Source organism: Sus scrofa, chromosome 14 (genome assembly GCF_054392235.1).
Source record: "Sus scrofa isolate SSC_HxYL_T2T_F1_AM1 chromosome 14, Sscrofa_HxYL_maternal_Yorkshire_Landrace_v2.0, whole genome shotgun sequence".
NCBI lineage: Eukaryota > Metazoa > Chordata > Mammalia > Artiodactyla > Suidae > Sus > Sus scrofa.
The window spans coordinates 159,880,626-159,896,683 of record NC_139396.1 but is presented as its reverse complement, the minus strand read 5'-3'; the positions used below and the strand labels follow the sequence as shown (position 1 = coordinate 159,896,683).

The window sequence follows — 16,058 nt, the reverse complement described above, 5'->3', positions numbered from 1 at the left end:
GCTGAGCAGGTACTTCCTGCTTAGGGGACACCCAGAGTGACTCCTTTCCAGGTGCACTCTTAAATTGTCTGTCCTAGTTGTGGTCCATGCAGGCTGCAAAGCCCACCTCCAGTTTATCTGCCCAGGCACGAGTTCTATCTGAGGGAGGGGGAGAATCAGCAGCCTGGAGGCTAGGAGGACCTGGCACCTTTGCGGAAGGACAAACTCAGGAGGCTTGAGCGTGGACGTGGATTTGGGATCAAATTGACCAAGGTCACTGTGGCCTCAAAGTTCCTGGCAGGAGTTTGTTTCAATTCTGAAGGCAATTAGCAGCCTCTGAGGGGTATGAGCCAGGAGGTCACAGGATCGGGGGTCTGTTTGTAGCAGCTCACTGATTAGATCTTGTGCAGAGGGTCTTGAGTTGGGATCCAGAGCTCAGCCAGGTAATAGCAGAGCTGGGGCTAAAGGGCTGGGGAGAAATTTGAAGGGGGAGGGATGGAGGCATCCCATGTGTGTCTGGACTTAGATGGAGCTGGCCTCCCAGGCAAGGCAGGAAGGAAGACCCAGGGAACTGAGTGGGAGGCTGGAAAGTCAGGGATGGGCAGTCCCACGGGCCACCTGGTCAGCCCAGCTGTGGGACGCTGGCGAAGGGGAATGCTGGAGGAGAGCAGCTACCAACTGGAGTGAGAAGAGACTGGGATTCGGCCCAGGGAGTCCAGGTGATCTGGGGTTTGGGTCCCTTGGAAGCCAGTTCAGCTTTGGGGCTGGAGGTTGGAGCCTGGCAGGTGCCTGGGCCAGGTCAGAACCTGGAGGTGAGTGGTGGCGTTGACAGTAACTGGACATTGAAAGGTCTCCAGGGTCTCATCGGGGCGGCTGGCAAATGGGAAGGAGAGCAAGTCAGATCCCTTTAGAAGGACCCCTGAGCTGCCTTTCCTGCCCACACCCCCAATGCACACTTTAAGGCAGTTGCCTCCCTTGACTGGCAGGCTGGCTGGAAGAACCGGGTAATTAAGAGACAGGTTGGGGAGTGAAGTTGGGAGTCTGGGCCTCCCTAATGCGCTCCGCGACCCCTACCTGCAGCCAGCCCAAGGGTCCCGGGCCGGGGCACTGGGCTGGGACCCGAGACTTCCTGCAGATTCCGACGGAGCACCTGCCCGGTGCGGTTTCAGGGACGCCAGGATGGGACCTGCCGGGACTGATGGAACTTGTAGGGTGGGGCGCAGAGGACCAGGAAGAAGACCTGGAGGTCCCGATCCGGCCCTCCTTCCTCGCGCCTCCCCCCCACCCCCGCCCCGCGCAGGACCGGGTGTCAGGGACGACAAAGCGTACTACTTACCCGGAACAGAGATGACCAAACAACACAAAGGTCTCCAATGTGATAGATACTAAATATATACTCAACTTACAGAAAATAAATACACGCTCCAATCGGGCAGATGGGCGTGGGATTTAAGGAAATTGCTGGAATGTCCCTTTATTGCCTAAGGCAATGCCATGTCGTGACTTTCTGGCAGGTGAGAGCGGGAGGAGGAGGGACCAGGGAGACAGGGGTCCAGGGGCGGGACTCCTAGGGACACTGTCCCGGGCTGGGGCTGATTGACATCAGGCCTGAATGCCGTGGACTGTGAGAATTTAGAAATGGATTCTCAGAAAACCTCCTAGGTCCGCAGACTCCCCTAGAAAGCCTTTCCCGGTCCATGCGGGAGGCGTCAGAGGTACTTTAACTGCGGGGTCCCTATACCAGGTCCCGTTCAAGAGAGATCTTGCAGGAAGGGGGTTCGCTGCCCCCACCCCTCTTCTGGGGCGTGAGCGGTGGTGGTGGTGGTGGTGGTGGAGCTCAAATGCCAGGCCTGCAAAACAGATTCTCCTCCTGGGAGCGAGACCTGTGCTTTAACGGAATCTTAGGCCGGGGGCCAAGCTTCCGATTCCCCAGCAAACACCACTGCTCAAGCCTGTTATCCAACCGCTTGGAGAGGGCCCACCGCACATCGGAGCTTCCCCTCTGACCGTCAGAGAAGCTTTCCTGTAACTCCCTCCCTGCTCTCTGGAGAACTGAACCTCTGTGTGGCCGGGGTTTGCAAGATTGTTCCACAGGAAATCAAATACCTCCTAGTTCTAATTAGGCTGCCCTACAGGGTCACAGAACAGTCCTGATAACAGGCAGTAGTTCCAGTGACAAAGTAGCATTTTACTGTGTTGATGGGGGTGAGCTTTCTTTGATGGCGTAAAGGAGAAAGAAATGAAACTGATCCCCCAAAAGGGTAGCAGTATCTAGCATCTCCTCGACCCACATTCGCCTGTCACAGTGGACAGGAGTGGGAAGTCCCACGTATTGACATTGTTTTTCTAGGCACCTTTCCGCACCCCCATAGGCAATCTCTCTCCGAATTTTCCCTCAGGAGCAGAAAGGCTCCAACTTTTTGGTCGCAGGGTCCCTTTTCGCTCATGAAAATCATTGAGGACTACTAAGAGTTTTTTGTTTTATATAGGTTATTAACTGAATGATCTTAAAAATTTCAATTCACCAATTCATTTTGAAGCAATGAAGCCATTTCATACTCCAGGTAAAATATCTTTTTATGAAAAATTCCTGTATTACCCAAAACAAGTTAGTGAAAAGAGCAGCATTATTTTATATTTCTGCAAATCTCTCTGATTGTATCTGATTTGGTAAAAGATTGGTTCTCACCTCTGCTTCTGCTTCTGCCCTGGGGAAACCCTACCCTACAGGCATGAGAAATGAGGGTGAAAAAGGCAAGGAGCTTCTGTTGTTACAAAGGTGGTTTGGACCTCCTGGACCTCCTGCAAGGATCAAAGAGACCCTGGGGTCCCCAGCCCCTGCTGTGAGAACAGCAGCTCCCCATCAAGGAAAGCCAAGCTCCAAAGGGCGTGAGGCAAGCTGGAGGTAGGGAACCCGCGGGCGGGTCTGCATTCCCAGTTCACATCCTGATGGCCCGCAAAGGCTCCCTCCTTCCCCTCACCCCCCCAACCCTGTCCCATCAGGCGCGTGGAGGAATACGGTGGGTTAATTATTTTACAATTCATCCACTTCGTGATGCATAAGGTTTATTAATTGGAGATTTTTTTCTAATAGGAAATCTTTGTAAACCTGTATGTATGGCGACGGCAATGATTAAGTAAATAATGGTTTCTAAAGCTGAATGCTTTGCAGTTATCGAAGAGAAAGTAAAAGAGGAAGACATACTCTATATGAATATCCTTGGGGTTTAGTCAAGAGAGAACAGAAAGGATGGAACACCGTGTATATTAGTGCGTTTTTAAAAGAGAACCGTGATCTTCTTAGTGCGTTTTTAAAAGAGAACAGTTTATGTGAAACTGGGAAAAGACACAAGAAATCGCTTATAAACAACTGGTTATCTTAAGGAGACAAACGAACTTTAAAAATGTTAAAGCCTTCCACCACCGAGTGGTACACTGCGTACCACTGTTAACTGTACGACTGTATTTGGTCCTTAAGGGAAACGAGGCCAGAAGGGTTTTGCAGCGGTGGGACCGGTTTGCATTCCCGCCCTTCGCTTGCGGTGGGGGTTGAGGACCCTTTCGCGGGCGTCTTCGGCGGATGAACCCCAGCCCCGCCCCTCCCCTCTCGGCCCCGCGGAGCCCGCCCCTCTGGCCCCGCCCCGCCCCTTCCCATTGGTCTGTCTCCTGCCACTGCGTCCAATCGCAGCGCTTAGCGCCAAATTTGAATCGAGGTTTTCATTTGAATCGGGAAGGCGCGGCGGCGGCTTTCCGCGCTCAAGCCGCTAACGCCGGGCACCTCCGGGAGGTAGCTGGGCAGGGCCAGCGGGCCACCGGCGAGGGCGAGGGCGGGGGGAGCGGGCACTGCGGCCGCGGCGGAGGTGGGCGCGGGCCCGCGGACGGAGGCCAGGTCCCTGCGGCCCGGGGCGGGCGGTAGACGCGAGGGGACGCGTCGCCGGCTCCTCCCCGTGCGGACTCGGGCGGCGCGCGGACGGGCGGTGGACCCACTGCTGTCGGTGCAGGAGACTCGTCGTGGGTGAGTCGTAGCCGCCGCGCTTCGGGGATCTGCGGGGACCGGCGCCGGGAGCGTGGCCTGCGCCCGGCTCGGTCCGGGGCGCTGGTGAAGGATCTCGGTGGGACCTCCCAGGAGGTGTGACCCTGGTGGGCGACCTGCCGGCCGCAGGTCTTTGGGGGGCACTGGGTGCGGGGTGGGGGAGCCAGGGCCTGGCTGGGACTTCCGCAGGGGTCCTGTACCTTGTGGGTCAGGACTGCAGGGGCATCGGTGAATAGTACAAGCGACTCCAGTTGGTGACTTTTTACAAGTGACCTCTTAGCTCCTGGCTTTGGAGTAACAACCCCCCCTGCCTCCGTTGTGTTTTATTTTTGCTCAGTGGCGTGTCCAAGTGCAGTCAAAGTGTGGCTTGTAAGTCTGCTTCAGCAAACCTTCCGATGCCTGGCCTTCCTCTACGGATTATACTCCAATTCTTGTTTAGAAAATGGGTCCTACCAGACGCCTTGTTACCATCAAAAGGAGTGGGGTCGACGGGCCCCACTTTCCTTTGAGCCTCAGCAGCTGCTTGTTTGGAAGGTGAGCCCTGTGTACATGCGGACAACTTAGACACTTTAGGGGTTTTTTTATTTATTAATTATTAATTTATTAATATTACTAATCACAGATTAACAGACTAGATACCAGGGCTCTATGCCTAGTGTCAGCACTCAAGCTCGCTCAGGACTTCCTGGGTATTGCCAGTGTGACCGGTTGTTTATCGTGGAAGAGAATTTTAAAGACGATGTTTATACAGTTGTTGTTTTTTTTTTAATCAAACAAACATTTTAAAATTGATTTGCTAAAAAGCTATAAATGGAGAAAAGTGTGAATCCTGCTGCATTTCAGGCAGTCTATCGAAGGTCACTGTGTTCATTTGAAATGTTTCCAAACCTGATATTCCTTGGCTACTGGGGGTTCTTATGGAGCAAAAGAATGAAATGAAGAAAGGAGTCTGCGTGGCTGGTTGGGTTTTTTGTTTGTTTGTTTGTTTGTTTTTTGGTTCAATGACCCTGGGAGGGAAATTCTTCTGCTTGTGTTTTGAGATCTTCTCTTTCCCGTGTTGGTGGTGGCAGTGACTCTGGTCCCAGGGTAACAGGCATGGTTAGTAATCGCACCCCCCCCCCCTCATTTCCAACTTGTGATCTTTTAGGCAAATGATAGGTCGCTCTCCCTGTGCAACCTGGGCCCCCTTCTACCCACACCCTGTCCTCCTGCCCCCACCTCTGCTGTGATCTCCCTCACTCCCAACAGTCCAAGCTCCGGCTCAGCTTGGTGCTTTTAGGCCGTTTGAACCTCTCTCACTGGAATGTCCTTCCGACCCTCCTGCCTGAGCAATTCCTTTCCAGCTTTCACACAGGGGATCAGTGCTCCCCGAGAAGAAGCCTTGAGTGAGCGCTGCCCTTGTCTTCCTATCCCCACATGTGGGAGGAGCCTTGGGCTTGTCTGTGTCACTGCTAAGCTCCCCAGGGCAGGGACTGTCTGGTTAAGAAATAAGTGCTTGGTGCCTGGTGTGGGGTCCGGCCTCTAAGAGGTGATCGATGTTTAGCACCCGGCCGTAGTTCAATCCAAACATCAGCCAGAGAATTGGATTTGGAGTCCATACCTAGTGGTGGTTATGCACTGAGAGCCGGGTTGCCCCCCAGGAGGTGTTTGGCAAAGCCTGGAGGCATTTTTTCATGTCGCATCGTGGGAGACACACACCATTGGCCTCGGAGCAGAGGTCAGAGGTGCTGTCAGGCATCCTGCGGTGTATAGGGTGTACAGGACAGCTCCTGCTCCAAAGAATCGTCTGGCCCCGGGATGCCAACAGCGCCGAAGTTAAGAACTACTGATGTAGGAGTGCCCTTTGTAGTGCAGTGGAAACAAATCCGACTGGTATCCATGAGGATGCAGGTTCAATCCCTGGCCTTGCTCAGTGGGTCGGGGATCTGGCGTTGCTGTGCGCTGTCCTGTAGGCTGCAGATGCGGCTCAGATCCCACGTTGCTGTGGCTGTGGTGTAAGCCGGCGGCTACAGCTCCAATTCGACCCCTAGCCTGGGAACCTCCATATGCCTCAAAGGCGCCTGCCCCCCGACAAGACCTTCTGAACTATAGTGATTCTTGTTGACTGTCTCCTGTCAAGCGAATTCTCAGTTCTACTGAGAGTCTCTCTCCCTCCCTCTTGCTTTCTGAGATGTTCGGATTCCTAAAAGTCAAATTCTCTTTGGCTTAAAGTAGCTGTTTACTTCCCATAGGTTCCACCCTCTTTAAAAGCAAAAAAATAAAGAACATTGTGGAATCACAAGGCAGTAATTCTGTCACTGCCCTGTGGTGATTAGGTCTATTTTTATGTAAGGTTTGCCATCTAGAAACCCATTCATAAGTGTTTGGCCATATGACGTGGATAGGAAGCGATATTCTCAGAGTCCAGAGGCTCATCTGGGGAACCGAGAGGAGGCAAAGAGTCTGTTCAAACATATAAAACCACGGGGTGGTGGCAGGAGCCTTGCTCAGGATGCCTTTGATTAGTTTCTGCGCAGCTTTAGGGATTCTCTCTTCTGGTTCTCCCTGCTGACATTAGCTTTGTGTAAAAAGCCAGCTGCAGCTGGCTCATTTGTAGTGGTGGCTTGTAGGTGAGTGTTTGTAATGATGGGAACCCTGTGACTTGGTTGGTTAATAGTCATTTTAAAACAATAAAAAGCTCACAAGTTATGGCCATGTACGGTGTGCCAGGCACATGACAGACGCGAGTAGCTCATTTAATTGTTTGAAGAGCCCCGTGGTGTGGGTGCCAGTGGAGTCCCCTTCTTACACGAAGAAACTGAGGCAGAGAGAGAGGTGCTGGCATAAGATACAGCACTTTTGGTGATGACGTGAACGTTAAATACACGTAGCAGTACCAGTAAATATACATGCCTTTTTTTTTTTTAAGGAAAAAAAGCACAGAGTACTAAAAGTAATTATTCTCCAAACTGATGTAAAGTATTCCTTTAGTTGGGTCTTATAAGCAGATACATTTTAGTAAAAGGTAATTCAATTTTGTATTGTAACATTGTCCATGATAAATTATTTCTAAGTACTCTAGGTTTTTGCGATTTAAAATAGCTGCCTAAGCAATACTTGTAAAAATCGTGGGCAAGATATGAAGCTCATGGACACTGCCTGAGTTGCCTTCCCTTTCTCTCGTTAGATTTATAGACCAAACATAGAGCCAAACGGTGTTTTGTTGTGAGTCACTGGTGTGCTTTTGAAACTCTGTGACAACTAAACCGTCTTTATTCTTTCGAATCAAGGGCTATCGAGTGTGACATTCGTATTCAGCTTCCTGTAGTGTCAAAACAACACTGCAAAATTGAAATCAGGGATCAGGAGGTGAGTGGGGGATTTGGAAGTCCACTTTTGAAAACGTTGCACCTTGTGTCCCTGTATTAGTTCCGTGTTTTCCTCTCTTTTCTACTCGCAGGCAGTGCTGTTTAATTTCAGTTCCACAAATCCAACCCAAGTGAATGGATCTGCTATTGAGAAACCTGTGCCGCTGAAGCATGGAGACGTGATAACCATTGTCGATCGGTCTTTCAGGTAAGCCATCGCTAAGTGGGCTAAACTGAACCAGACCTTTGGATTCCCCGTCCTCTGGCCTCACCGTTCATCTCCGATTCTTTCCTGTCGGTGAACGTCCCAGTGTTTGAGGTCGTCACTCCCAGCCCCGTCTTTATCTAAAATCGTGTGGCTCTAGAAGGAATGACAGTGGGGTTCGTGCTGCGCTCCAGATCAAGGATTGGAGGGCACACAGCTCCAAGGGTGGTGACCCACCCCCTTAAGGAGTTTTGTTTTGTTGCGAGCATTGTGCAACGGCGTAGGTTTTACTTTTTAATTTTAAAGTAAAATGCAGTAACATGAGGTGGAATACACACCTTCAGAGAAAGATACCAAACGAGATGAACAAGCCTCGTGATTATCGCCTATTATGGGCTGGATTGGGCTTTCCCTAAGTTCATGTGTCAGAGCCCCAACCCCAGGTCCCAGAATATGACTGTCTGGGGACAGGGCCCCCCTGAAAGAGACAGTTAAGTTAAAAGGTAGCCATTAGGTTGGCTCCTAATCCAATCCGACCGGTGTGTCCTCATAAGAGGAGATTGGCACACAGAGAAGCCAGGCGAGCAGGTGCCCAGAGGGACGACAGGTGACCAGGCAGCAGAGGGTGACCGTGGCCGAGGAGAGAGGCCCCGAGGAAACCAACCCTGCCGACACCCCGCTCTCCAACGTCTGGCCTCTGGAACCGTGAGAAAATCCACTTCTCCTGGTGGAGCCGTCCAGGGTGGCATTTCGTCACGGCAGCCTTGGAGAACTAATGCACCACCCCAGCCCGAAGCAGCATTTCTAGAAGTTTCCCCATGCGTCTTCGCACCACTACTCCTGTCCCTCACTGATGTGGCTTTTCTGAGAGCATCAGAGTCTTGGGAGTTGTGCTGCCTAAACCTGCATCTCTAATCACTGCGGCTTTGTCTGCCTTTACTAAACAGCATCCACTTGTAACTGAGTTCTACCCCCGTGGGTGTGGGATTCAGAGCATGGGGGTCCTGGTTCCTTCTCACCGCCTAATGCATCCGTGAAATAATACCCACGGTTACACACACAATTCTACACTTCTACGATTTATTCATTCTGGATGGACACTTGAGTAATGTCTCGGTTTTGAAGGGAGTCAAGGCTGGCTTTTTTTTTTTTTTTTTTTTGTCTTTTTGTTGTTGTTGTTGCTATTTCTCCGGCCGCTCCCACGGCATATGGAGGTTCCCAGGCTAGGGGTTGAATCGGAGCTGTAGCCACCGGCCTACGCCAGAGCCACAGCAACGCGGGATCCGAGCCGCGTCTGCGACCTACACCACAGCTCACGGCAACGCCGGATCGTTAACCCACTGAGCAAGGGCAGGGACCGAACCCGCAACCTCATGGTTCCTAGTCGGATTCCTTAACCACTGCGCCACAACGGGAACTCCAAGGCTGGCTTTTTATGATCAGATATGGTTAGTTTTTTGCCAGTCTGTCCTGTGTGTTTGAAAAGAACGTGTGTTTCACAGCCACTGGGTGGGGTGTCTGATTCTTAGTGACTCTGACAGGTGAGTCGAAATCATGTGTTTACGATTTTTTTTTCTTTTTGTTTTTTGGCTCTGTCAGTTTTTGCTTCCTCTATTTTGAGACCACGGTATGGATTTAAACCCAGAATTATCAGAGTTCCCGTCGTGGCTCAGTGGTTCGCGAAACAGAGTAGCATCTGTGAGGATGCGGGTTCAATCACTGGCCTCGCTCAGTGGGTTGAGGATCTGGCATTGCTGTGAGCTGTGGTGTAGGTCGCAGACGTGGCTCGGATCCTGTGTGGCTGTGGTGTAGGCCAGCAGCTGTAGCTCCGATTCGACCCTGCCTGGGAACCTACACATGCCACAGGTGCAGCCCTCAAAAGACCAAAAAAAAAAAAAAAGAATTACCTCCTCTTGGTGTATGAAACCCTATTAAGTATTATTTTGAAAAGTCCTAGACCTTTAGTAAGGCTTTTGATTATAGATTTCCTACTAGAGTTTTTTTCTTATTTTTGAGTCACATGACTTTTGACTTTCCTAAACCTTAAGGTTTCGATGGTCCCTTGGAACCAGCTGTTAGGTGTACTTGGTTTATCTTGATAGAAAACCTTTTTTTTCTTAAAGCTGCACTAGCAACATATAGAAGTTGCCAGGCCAGGGACTGAATCTGAGCTGAAGCTATGACCTTACGCCACATCCTTAACCCGCTGTGCCACAGTGGGAACTTCAATTGATGCTTTTATCATTATAAAATTGGCACGGTCTCTGAGTGATTTTTATCTTATAGTCATTTTGTCTGGTACTCGCACAGCCTCTCCATCTCTCCTCCGGTTGCTGTTCGCATGGTGTATCTTTTCCCATCATTGTAATTTCATCTTGTTTGTGTCTTTAAATTGCGTCTCATTTTTGTCATCCACTCTGCTAAGGGAAACACCGTCTTTTTCATTACTATGTTCATTTGTATTAGGCACATATTTTCTTTCTTTTTTTTTTGTCTTTTGTCTTACTAGGGCCGCACCTGCGGCATATGGAGGTTCCCAGGCTCGGGGTCTAATCAGAGCTGTAGCTGCCAGCCTACGCCAGAGCCACAGCAATGCCAGATCCGAGCCGCATCTGCAACCCACACCACAGTTCACGGCAATGCCAGATCCTTAACCCACTGAGTGGGGCCAGGGATCGAACCCAAAACCCCATGGTTCCTAGTTGGATTCATTTCCACTGCGCCACGACGGGAACTCCTAAATAGGTAATTTTCTAATGGATCATTTGAATAAATATCCTGGTCGTTTCGTTCCCTGTGAATTATTTTGTGTGTGTGTGTGACTTCGCTTTCATTTCTCAAGGCTGTTTTTAGTGAACAGAGACCTCTAGGTAGGAAATACTTGAGGAGGAATGGGGAACAGAAGCATTTCCCCCAGGTGAGATGCTGCTCAAGCTAAGACTGAGATGACTAGATCTCTCCAACACGGGACCTTAGGAAGAAGGCCTCTGGTACCGTGAGAAACAGATGCAGCTGCTTGGCTGCTTCACATCTTGCTTAGGTGGCATCTACATTCAAATCAGGCCATCTCCTCAAAGGACACACGTTCAGCCTGCAGTATAGAAGGTCATTCTCTGAAAGGATACCTGAAGTCTGTTGGAACAGCTGTGTCTCTTGCTAGATATCTTTCCATCTTCATAAGAGGGGCCTGGATTGTTCAGACACAGAGGGAGCAAGTGGGAAGCCGAAGAGATTGCGGTGACCTTGGAGTATACAGTAGGGCTCTGTAGTTACCCTGAAGGGAGTGGCCATCCCAGCGATGAAGGCGGCAGGCGCCACTCAGACGCCATCAGATGGTTTTCATGGATGAAAACCAGCGGACACCCGATTTTGCTCTCGTGCAGTTGGTTCCAGCACCGAGGGGCTCAAGGATATTGCTGAATCCCAGGCTGGTCAGTGTTCAGAAATCCGTCTGGGTCCCCGCCTCTGACCACAGTGTTCCCAAAGAAACCAGGGAATTTACCTACGGGGTTTTCTCTTTTTATGGCCGCATCTGCGGCAAGTGGAAATTCCTGGGCCAGGGGTCCCATCGGAGCTGCAGCTGAGGCCTATGCCACAGTCAGGCAACACTAGATCCAAACCACATCTGCGGCGCACACAGCAACTCACGGCAGCGCCAGATCCTTAACCCCCGAGGGAGGTCAGGGATTGAACCCACATCCTCACCAAGACAATGTCGGGTCCTTAACCCGCTGAGCCACAGCAGAACTTTTACCTTTTGTAAAAACGCTTTCCTTACTCGAAGTCTACTTTCATGAATCAGCCACTATCTTGATCAAAAACGGAGGTTTGCTCCCTGCTCCTTGGACATGACTCAGATATGTTTGTTTTATCATCGGTCACAAACCTGTAATCTGAATATATGTCTGTCATTCTGTGCACTTCAGGTATGAAAATGAAAGTGATCAGAATGGAAGTGCGTCCGCTGAATCTCCAGGACAGAGACGGGAACAGGTGATGGGTGGTACCCGGCTTTGGGCTCTGATGCCTTTGCGTGATGATATGAGATCCTTTATGTGCTCTGTTTTCTTACACGGGAAGATGGCTTACAGTTACAGTAGGCAAGTGTAGCTAAGGTATTAAAACAAGCTGAACTTAGATATGTTATAATTTAAACTCCCCTTCCTCTTTTGTTCAAAATGAGAGTACCATTATGCTTTGGGCACCAAAGGCTCCAAGGGGCATCTCATGATATTTTGCAAACCTTCGGCTAGGACAAACCCAACACAGCTCAAATTCCAGAACCACACGGTCTGGCGGCTCCACGTGTGTCCCAGTCCCTGCGTTCCTCCATCTTTATCCGTCTGAAGTGACCGCGTCAGGCTTGTGGGCACCAAGGATGCCTTCCAGTTTGGATGGACAGATGGCCCATGACACTGGAGGAGTTACCGCCCTGTGCCCATCAGTGGAGAGGACATTGCCCAGAGGGTGCAGTTTGGGAAAATGCAACTCTGGGCCCATCCTTGGAAGACAGAGCAGGAGCTTAGAAGCTTCTGGGTAAATCCTGAAAATTCCTATCTTTCCTACTTTTCCCAAAGCTACTCCAGCTAGTCCTGTCTGACCAGGTTGGAGTCCCCTGGGTCAAGAGCCTTATCACAGGGATTCTGGAATCCCTGACCCTGCTAAGTACTGTTCCCTAGAAGTGTACTGTTCATGCTTATCGGCTTTAGGGGAAAGCTCACTTTCGAGTAGCCCACCCATCAGCCTCCCTTCAAGCTTGTTCATTAGATGGAAGGAAGCCAACCACAAGGCGAGACTGTGGGTCAGGTAAGAGGTCCCGAAGGTCTAGGACCTGTTTGTTCTCTAGATTGTGCTGATGTAAGTATTGAATTTGAACCCTTAGAACATGCTCTGGCAACTTGACTGATTTTTTATGGCTGTTGGATAGAATACTACCCAAAATATGAGCTTATATTGTGTGTACATTTAATTTTAATTCGTTTGTACCATGCAGTCGCATGATTCTTGGTAAGCTTCGGATTGGAAATTAGAAACGAAGCCCTCAGGTGGAAAGTCCGAGAAGCAATATATTCAATCCCAAGAAATCAGAAGATGATTAAAGTAGATTACTTGCCTTCGGGTATAGTCTGCAGTTCCCACCCCACCCCCACACCGCAGAGTCTTCTTTTTCCGCCTTCGAGGCAATATTGGACGTTGACATCTGACTCAGGTGTCATTCTGCAGTTGTTCCTCAGCTGGGAGGAAGCTGCCCGGGAAAGATCAAGAAGGCCACCAAGTCGGAGGGCTGGGTGCCACCCCCTGCTCTGCGGGGGCCGTGCCTCCAGTCACTGCTTTTGCTTTTTCATCTTCACGTCTGGGTTTTAGATTCACTCCCTGTATCAGCACCGTGCTGAGGGGAGCCTCCATCCACCCACCCTCGGGCCCTGCAGCCAATTCCTGATAAAACTGAGTGGAAGCTCAGGAATTCTGTGCCTTTGGTGGGCTTCTGGACCTGGAGTGTAGGTTGATGTTTATTTTTAGCTTTGGTTCTTCTTTCATGGACGTTCAAGAAAGTTATACAAAGTCGCTGAGGTTCAATGTAAGCAATTGTAATCTTCAAGTTTGTTTCTTATGCTTGTGTTGTATTTAAAAAAAAAAATCAGCTGAGAGGAGTTCCCACTGTGGTTCAGGGGGTTATGGAAGCAGAGTGGCTGCAGCTGTGGCGTAGGGTGCAGCTCCAGCTCAGATTCAACCGCTGGCCTGGGAACTTTATTTTTATTTTTTATTTTTATTTTTTGCTTTTTAGGGCCACACCCACGGCATATGGAGGTTCCCAGGCCAGGGGTCGAATCGGAGCTGCAGCTGCTGGCCTACACCGATGCAGGATCCGAGCTGCGTCTGCAACCTATACCACAGCTACACTACCCGGCAATGCCAGATCCTTAACCCACTGAGCGAGTCCAGGGATCAAACCCACAACCAACCTCACAGTTACTAGTGGGGTTCGTTAACCACTGAACCACAATGGGAACTCCTGGCCTGGGAACTTTAATATGTTGTGGCTAAGGCTGAAAAGGAAACAAAATTCAACTGAGCAATGCTCGTGTTTAGGAGCACGAGGGCGCACAGGTCTTGGGCTTGTTTCCCAAAGTCTCTGAAAGTCCTGTAGGAACGGTTGGTTAGAGCAGGGCATCAACGGGAAGTATATTTTAGTCACCAGGACGGTTGGTGTTTGAAAAGTCATCTAAAGCGCTGTTCTTACTTTGCGGATTCATAGGAATCTTCGCGTCGGGCTTCAAGATCCAGCATCTCATCCAACCCCGGTGAGTAGTTTTTTGGTTTTGTTCTGAGATCCTGTCGCGTTGTGGCAGGGCAGGGACAAGCACACAAGAGTTAGGTGTTGGGGCTGCAGAAGTTAAACGACGGGGGTGTCCGTTAGCAGGACAAACAGAGGCAGAGACAACAGGCGGGTTTTCCCCAGTGCTGTGTGGCCGCTGTGCTGGTTGGAGGGTCCATGTAGAGAGAAATTGCCCTGCCCAGCTGTCCCTCCTTTCTGAGCAGGTGGCAGGCCCTGGCTGTCTCCGCTTGGCTAGAGGAGGCTAATGTGATTATTTGGATTGTAATACTAATATCGAAATACTCTTATTATACATTTGGGCCATTAAGAAATTTGTAGGCTAAGTGAAAAGTGAGTTTTTTTTTTTTTTTTTTTTCTTTCTCCTCCCCTTTGCCCTTTTTTTTTCTTTAGGGCTCATCCAGCGGCACATGGAAGTTCCCAGGTGAGGGGTTGAAACAGAGCTGCAGCTGCGGGCCTGCACCACAGCCACAGCAACGCCAGATCCTTAACCCACGGAGCGAGGCCAGGGATCGAACCCACATCCTCACAGGTGCTCGTCGGGTTCGTTACCGTTGTGCCACAAGGGGAACTCTGACAAGCTAGGTTTTTGAGACCCTTTGAAACAGTTTCGAATCTGAACCCTCTGGGTGTTCATTGCTGAGACCCTCTTGAACTTCTGTTTCTTCTTTCCTACCCTGTCATCAAGGCGGGAAAGGTCAGGACGCCCGCGTCCGTCCCAAGGTCACTGAAGAGGACGTTTCAGGCAGGGCTCTGGCGCACGTGACGAAGGCCCCCGAAGCCCGGAACGTCTCAGAGGATCCTGCGGCCAGGAGAACACCGCATGGCGTTCATCCCTCAGGACAGGCTGCAGAGGACTCCGGAAAGGCGCCAGATCCCGCGGCTGGGGATGCTAAGGAGGATTCCACGGTCGCATTAGGGAGCCGGAGCGGAGAACTGAAGGCTTTGTCCTCGATGCAGGGTCTTAGGAATGGTGAGCAGGGAGACTCTCCCTTTAGGAGGCTCTACGAGTCCCTGAAGGTGGAGTTAGATGTGAGAGCGGCATCAGTCGATGGTCCGCAGAGTCGGAGGAAGTCAGCGTCCCAGGGACCCCGCACAACAGGAGGAGGAAGTGCTGCTGCCGGGGTGCAGACGCCCGGCTCCCTCACACCCCGACCAAAGTCGGGCCGCAGCCCCCAGACGAAGGCAGAGCCTGCTGGGGGCGAGCCGGGGCGAGGCCGGAGCCTGGAAAAGGGGAGCGATGGGGAGCCAGCTCAGTCTCCCAGCCTCCCCCGCACGGGGACCCAGAGGACCAGGACCCCGACCCCCGGGCGGGCCGCACAGCCCAGTCCTCGGAGGCGTCGGAGCGAAGAGCTGCGTGTCCTTCATGGAAGCGAATCCCCGCGTCTAGGTCAAGGTCAGAGCGAAGGCTTCAGGGCAGACAGTAAGGCATGGATGCCTCGGAAGTTCTTACCCAGAAATCAGACACCCGTCAAAGTTGAAGAGGCCGACAGTTTTGCAACTACACCGGAAAAATTCTCCAAAAAGAGGAAGAGTATTTCTACAAATGCTGACGATCTGGCTACGGCAGTGGAAATGCAGGCTATTTCAGCTCCACTGGTCCTTCAAGCTGAAAGGAAGAATCAAAGTGATGTCCTCAACAAGCCCGAGAAGCTGGGCACGGCCGCTGGGCAGATGGGCCCTGGGTTACCTGGCCTTAGCTCAGCTGACATCAGCGGCTTCAGTGACCCCATGAGTAAGTTTATTCACCTGAATTTATTTTCCGCAGCAAGTTCCACCCACCTTTTGTCTAGATATGATTAGGGAGACCTTGCTTCCTTCACCGATGATTTGCTCTGGGAGGCTCTGGGGCACACGGTGAGAAGAGGCACATTCGTGTCTGCCCTCAGACTTGTGTGAAAACCTGGATATACGGCCATCCCGAGAAGGGACAGAGGGAGTGCTGGTTGTTGGGGAAGAATTTGGCAGGGGGTCTAAGGAGCTAGGAGGGTCCCCAAACAGATTTGATTCTTCTGTCTACCACACAACAAAGGAGGATAATGTGAGGGGGGGGGAAAAAAAAAATATATATATATATATATATATATATATATATATGACTGGATCGCTTTGCTGCACAGCAGAAATTAACAGAACATTGTAAATCAGCTATATTGGAAA

At 50.9% G+C, this 16,058-nt stretch overlaps 1 protein-coding gene and 1 long non-coding RNA gene across 11 annotated transcripts in view; one reads left to right on the top strand and one right to left on the bottom strand.

Annotated features, from left to right (window-relative positions):
- Positions 1–3,709: 3,709 nt before the first annotated feature.
- Positions 3,710–16,058, top strand: part of MKI67 (marker of proliferation Ki-67) — a 29,383-nt gene continuing 17,034 nt past the window's right edge. For 2 of the 10 annotated variants that reach the window (XM_021073741.2, XM_021073738.2), the window contains exons 1-7: positions 3,710–3,994; positions 4,350–4,546; positions 7,282–7,360; positions 7,452–7,567; positions 11,491–11,557; positions 13,821–13,866; positions 14,587–15,633. In XM_021073741.2, the coding sequence (XP_020929400.2) occupies positions 4,455–4,546; positions 7,282–7,360; positions 7,452–7,567; positions 11,491–11,557; positions 13,821–13,866; positions 14,587–15,633 (1,447 nt within the window). In that variant the 5' untranslated portion in view covers positions 3,710–3,994; positions 4,350–4,454. Of the gene's footprint in view, positions 4,109–4,349; positions 4,547–7,281; positions 7,361–7,451; positions 7,568–11,490; positions 11,558–13,820; positions 13,867–14,586; positions 15,634–16,058 lie in introns of all 10 variants that reach the window. The other 8 variants (XM_084995926.1, XM_021073740.2, XM_084995925.1 and 5 more) reach the window with 5 other exon arrangements.
- LOC146397141 (uncharacterized) lies at positions 3,902–13,202 on the bottom strand. Its single transcript, XR_014827189.1, has 3 exons — positions 10,224–13,202; positions 8,995–9,283; positions 3,902–8,703 (listed from the first exon to the last, which is right to left on the bottom strand). It is a non-coding gene; the product is annotated as an uncharacterized LOC146397141 (long non-coding RNA).